General features: G+C 35.3%; 1 protein-coding gene across 11 annotated transcripts in view; it reads right to left on the reverse strand.

Moving 5' to 3' along the window:
• stxbp5l (syntaxin binding protein 5L) overlaps window positions 1-6,000 on the reverse strand; it is a 236,133-nt gene that overhangs the window by 190,625 nt on the left and 39,508 nt on the right. For all 11 annotated transcript variants that reach the window (XM_056465374.1, XM_056465370.1, XM_056465368.1 and 8 more), the window contains exon 2: window positions 3,758-3,855. In XM_056465374.1, coding sequence (XP_056321349.1) covers window positions 3,758-3,855 — 98 coding nt within the window. The remainder of the gene's footprint in view (window positions 1-3,757; window positions 3,856-6,000) is intronic.

A 6,000-nucleotide genomic window follows, 5' to 3' on the forward strand; every position in this document is an offset into this window, starting at 1 on the left:
GATTACTGATGAAGATGGTGGCTCAGTGGTTAGCACTGCCACCACACAGCAAGTAGGTTGCTGGTTCGAGTCCCGGCTGGACCAGTTGGTATTTCCATGTGGAGTTTGCATGTTCTCCCTGTGTTAGTGTGGGTTTCCTCTGGGTGCTCCAATTTCCCCCACAGTCCAAAGACATGCACTCTGGGTGAATTGGATTGATCAAATTAGCCGTAGTGTATGAGTGTATGTGTGGATATGAGCGTATGGGTGTTTCCCATTAGTGGGTTGCGGCTGGAAGGGCATCAGCTGCGTAAAACATATGCTGGAATAGTTGATGGTTCATTCTGCTGTGGCGACCCCTGATAAATATCTGTCTAAGCTGAAGGAAAATGAAGTCATCATTAATAATTAAAGTCTAAAGTATCATTAAAGATCATAGTTGTAATGAAACAATGTAAAACCTCAGAATAACACAACTAAGTAGTTAGTAAAAATATATAGTTGCAATCCTGTTACTTGTTAAACTGTTTTTTGTTTTTTTTTTCATAATAGTTCACTGAAAAACAATCAGCTGACAGAGAAATGACTCCAAACAGAGTCAAAACCGCTTCTTTTAATGTCTTATTAGCATGTGATACAAGTGGACAGAATGACAGAAAAAACAGTAGAGCAAAAACTCTGAATAAACTCTGAATAGGATAGAAAGACTGAGAGAGAGACAGGTCGAGTCATGCTTTTACAGTTAAGTAACACAGTCCGTAGTTATCTACAGTAATGACAGCTCCATAATTAGCACAAAGCTAATTCACTGTGATGCAAAAATGGCTCACTATCTCTCTCTTCTCTTTCCTCCTTTCATCGCTTCATCTGTCTGGCACATGATTTCTAGGCATTTCTTCTCTCTACTTCCTGCTTTGCCTGATTCTCTGCACACAGATTTTATTTTCTCAAAATTGCAAGGAATCCTCTTATGATTAACCAAATAAACAGCAGGATTATTGAGGACAAACCAAAAAACATTTTTTCAGACGATGTTTCCTAATCATAAAACTCTCCAGACATTTGAGCTGCACAAGTGCTGGCATCGGGTTAAAGGAACGTGATTAATTTATTCATGCGGCTGAGGAAAGAAATTACACAGGCCAAAAATCAAATCACAGATTCTCTCTTCAAAATGATCTGAACTGTGAGCTGTCTTACTTCTGTCAGTTTTTATGTTCATTAGATCTATACTGGCATTCATTCTGATGTTGCCTGATAAGACCCAAGTGAAATTAGCTGACCATAAATATTTTGGAAGGTGATTTTTGAGGAAAACCTGGAGAATTGTTTGGAATGGATTTAAATTCATTCATTCATTCATTTTTTTTTTTTTCGGCTTAGTCCCTTTATTAATCTGGGGTCGCCACAGCAGAATGAACTGCCAACTTATCCAGCACATGTTTTATGCAGTGGATGCCCTTCCAGCTGCAAACCATCTCTGGGAAACATCCATACACATTCATTCACACCCATACACTATGGGCAATTTAGCCAATCCAATTCACCTGTACCGCATGTCTTTGGACTGTGGGGGAAACCGAGCACCCGGAGAAAACCCACGCAGGGAGAACATGCAAACTCCACACAGAAACGCCAACTGACCCAGCCGAGGCTCGAACCAGTGACCTTCTTGCTGTGAGACGACAGCACTACCTACTGCACCACTGCATCACCATGGATTTAAATATTGAAATAAATCATGAATAAATGAAATTAAGGTATATTAAATGGGTTTATTATCATTAATTAAAACAAATTACCAAACTATTTATTGTATAGCATAAATAAGTACACCCCCTTTTGAAAATGAATAGTTATGCTTTTCTCAGTGAATACTGACAATCATTTTTGGTGCATTTATACAAAAAAATGTATTAATGTTTTATTAAACAGCTATTTGCATTAAAATAAATGTTTTGGTCATTTAACATCTTTAGAAATAGAACAAATAATGCATTTAAACTCAAATGAGTCATTGCAAAAAATTAATTAAACTAAATTTGATATTTTTAATGTTTCTCTTGATTTGTGTTTCAAGAGTTCACACTTAGCTGATGATTGATTATAAAGCCTGTTTGGCATGCTGTCCGGGGAGAGAATCCTGAGCTCATATATCTTCGAGCCCGGGGCTCCCTCCCGTTTGCAAGGCGAGAGGGGAGTTTGAGCTCAGGTAGATCTCGAGAACTCCCCTGCTGTAGTAGCAAATGAACAGATAGTGATTGCTCTTAAGACATAACTACTAACTAGGTGCATGTCTATGGTGCCGATTTGGATTAGTCAATTAACTTAACCAACATGAGCATGTGTAAACTCTGCATAGAAATGTCAGCTGGCTTGGTAAGGACTAGAACCAGTGACGTTCTTGTTGTGAGGCAACAGTGCTAACCACTGGGCGACCGTGCCACCCATCTAGGAAAGGAGGAGGAGTAGGGGTGGAAGGGGGGATTCTTCAAAACAAAGATGACTATTATATGGAACTTAGAGTATTTATAGTGGCTTAGGAATCGTCTGATTTGTGAGTCATAAATTGGATAATGCAGGACCAGCCGCAAGCAATCCTCTCTCTCGAAATTAGTTTATAAATAGACTTTACTTATTTGGTGTTTATTAGACTTTTATTTAATATTTTTCCCCAACACATTAATTTTAGTGTACTATTTTTTTGTACTGTGATATATATATATTTTTTTTAATATTTCCCAAATGATGTTTAGCAGAGCAAGGAAATTTTCACAGTATGTCTGATAATATTTTTTTCTTTTGGAGAAATTTTTATTTCTTTTATTTTATCTAGAATAAAAGCAGTTATTAATTTTTTAAAAACCATTTTAAGGTCAAAACTACTAGCCCCTTTAAGCTTTTTTTTCCCGATAGTCTACAGAACAAACCATCATTATACAATAACTTGCCTACCTTATTATATGTATATATACATATATACATATAATAAGGTAGGCAAGTTATTGTATAATGATGGTTTGTTCTGTAGACTGTCGGAAAAAAAAGCTTAAAGGGGCTAGTAATTTTGACCTTAAAATGGTTTTTAAAAAATTAATAACTGCTTTTATTCTAGATAAAATAAAAGAAATAAACATTTCTCCAAAAGAAAAAAATATTATCAGACATACTGTGAAAATTTCCTTGCTCTGCTAAACATAATTTGGGAAATATTTAAAAAAGAAAAATAATAATAATAATTACAATAATAATATAATAATTCTGACTTCAAATGTATATATACTACAGTGAGCTTTCAGGTAAGGCAAGAACACTGATTTGATTCAATAATTATTTTCTGTGGAGTTTTGCAGGCACAGAATCAGCTCGAGACTGTTCAATAAAACTGCCAAAGAAATTTAGGACAAAAACACTGCTAAGCTAATGCTAATATGGGTTTCTGTTAGTGCCCAATACTCATGTTTATCCATTATTTATCCAACTATGTTGGAAGTTGGTGTCTCACTCTCTCTGTCTGTCTCTCTCTATTTTCCTGTCAGTCATTCTCAGTATTAATGCATTGGCACCACTGTGAGGAGATTCCTCTGGGACTCAGTCAAACGGTCTTACACCCCTCTATGCCACAGGGAGCTCTTTAAAGCAAGGAAACATGACAGCATTATACCTTACCTCTGACAGTAGCCATCCCAATGCCCAAAAGTCCCCCTGAAATCTTGAAATTACGCTGTGGAGGAAACAGCACTGGATCACTGAGAGGAAGAGAGAGAAAAAAGGATACATTCGTATTCCTCCAGAACGAGAGCCGATGGCAAGGATCTTCTGTACCGGGTCAAATGCCAGAGCTGTGGGCTGATAGGGAAATCCATGACGCACCGTCTGCAGAGAGAAGAAAACAGGGAAAACATGAAAAAAGAGAAAATATGGTGCGCTGCATCAACAACAAAGTACTGTAGGAAACTTCAGTCATTCATTTTCATACAATAGTGACAGCCTACGGCCTGCCTGCACACCCTGCCAATCTCCTGAGAGCAGCTCACATCTGACAATACTGCTGAGATTTACTGTGCAGACACACGCTTCTGACTCTCCTTCAACATAGGCTAAATTTCCCTTGGTTTGACAACATATTATAATACAAATATTTGCAGTTGGTATTTTTTGTTTCACGTTTTTAAAAGTCTATTTCACCAGGATACATTTATTTTATCAAGTAACTAACAGGATTATGTTATAAAATACAGTAAAATTAAAATGGTAACATGTAATTTATGTATACAGGAGTAAAGATTAGTTCATCCAGACTTCAATGATCTTTCAAAAATCATTCTATATTGATGATTTGGTGCTTAAATAATCTTTATTACTATCAATATTTTGGTGCAAATGACAAATGAAAGAGGAAATTAAAAAAAATAAACCAAAAAGATCAAGAGGCACGAAAAAGCAGCTGATTCTAGTATACCTGTCACAATTAAAATATGAAAATGAACAAAACTGTAATTTTGCTGCATTAATTGCCCATACTGCATAAGATTTATTGATGCTTGTTTTTGCAGGGCTTAGAATAATAAACAATAACACATTTTTGTTAAGCCTATGAATGCAGTAACCAGTAGTTCAAACAAAAGACAGTTATTAAATTGAGTGCAAAACTATCGATCAATTATTCACAGTATGCAAGATTATACAAGATAATACACAACTAAACTCTGATGCAATTTTTTTATGTTTTGATGCAATTCTGATTGTGTAATTGGAACTAATATCTATTTTATATGAGTCAATTTATCCTCTACTCAAAACCAAAAAAAAAATCTATTTTATTTACTTAATAGGTTTTAAATATGGAATGAATACCAGTATCTAACAATAACGTAGTAGTAGTAGTAGTAGTAGTAGTAGTAGTAGTAGTAGTAGTAGTAGTAGTAGTAGTAGTAGTAGTATCTAGTAATATGTACTATATCTAAAATATGTAATGAATGACTACTAATCACATTTGGGAGACATACTAATCAAAATTAAAGAGACAATGAAAAGTCAACGATAAAATATAACTAAATATGTTACTAGTACACTGTAAAAAAATATATAATCAATTAGTTCTGACAGCATATGTTTTTAGATCAAGTAAGTTAATCATGTTCTAACTTAATTTTATAAGTAACTTAATGTTTTGAGTCAGTTTAACATAATATAAGTTCAATTGACTCATAAGGTTAATTTGATTCAGCTTATGATTTTAAGGCAACCAGGATTTGTTTACAGTGTACCAAAACATAACTTACTAGTAACTATTGAAACCAGAATTTTTTTATAGATTGCATAGTATCTAACAAATAAGCAAAAAAATTTCTGTGATTTAGAAGTTAACTTTTTTCAAGCAGATCTCTAAGTAATCCATCTTATGATTTTGACCTGAATGTGATTTTGTCTGAAGAGTAAATCACTCAAGTCCCAAATTATCCAGATTATGCCCTGCTACTTAGTTTAGTGTAAAGAGAAATCACTTGACATTTGAACCTTGGTACCTTTCAACCACATAATCACATATCACCAATGGTGATGATAGCACTAGATCACTTGATTAAGCCACTGAATTGCATGGCACTTTATGCTGCTGCTGCTGTCATGCAGACAACACTCCACTTTCCTACTCATTTCCTCCTTCACAACTCCAGGCCACAGAGAAGATCTCAGCATGGTTTTCTAGCACCTCGCTGACCACTCAAGCTGAACATCATCAAGTCTTTCTTCATCTCAGCTGAAGGTCACCCCTCTGTCAACATACCCTTCACAACCATCCATCATATTCAAGGACAAAACAGAAATTACCACCTAAACCAGTCACAAAACTGATCAAATCAAGTGTATCCTTCGCACATACACCAACCAGATGTGGCACTGCAAGATTACTAACTTCTGTATTGCTTTTGCTACTCAAGCCCATACATGTGTTCAAAGCACTGCTTTAAATGTAGTTTATTGCAAATATTCCCAAAGTAGCATTACGTTTTAATGATT

Source organism: Danio aesculapii, chromosome 9 (assembly GCF_903798145.1).
Source record: "Danio aesculapii chromosome 9, fDanAes4.1, whole genome shotgun sequence".
Classification (NCBI taxonomy): domain Eukaryota; kingdom Metazoa; phylum Chordata; class Actinopteri; order Cypriniformes; family Danionidae; genus Danio; species Danio aesculapii.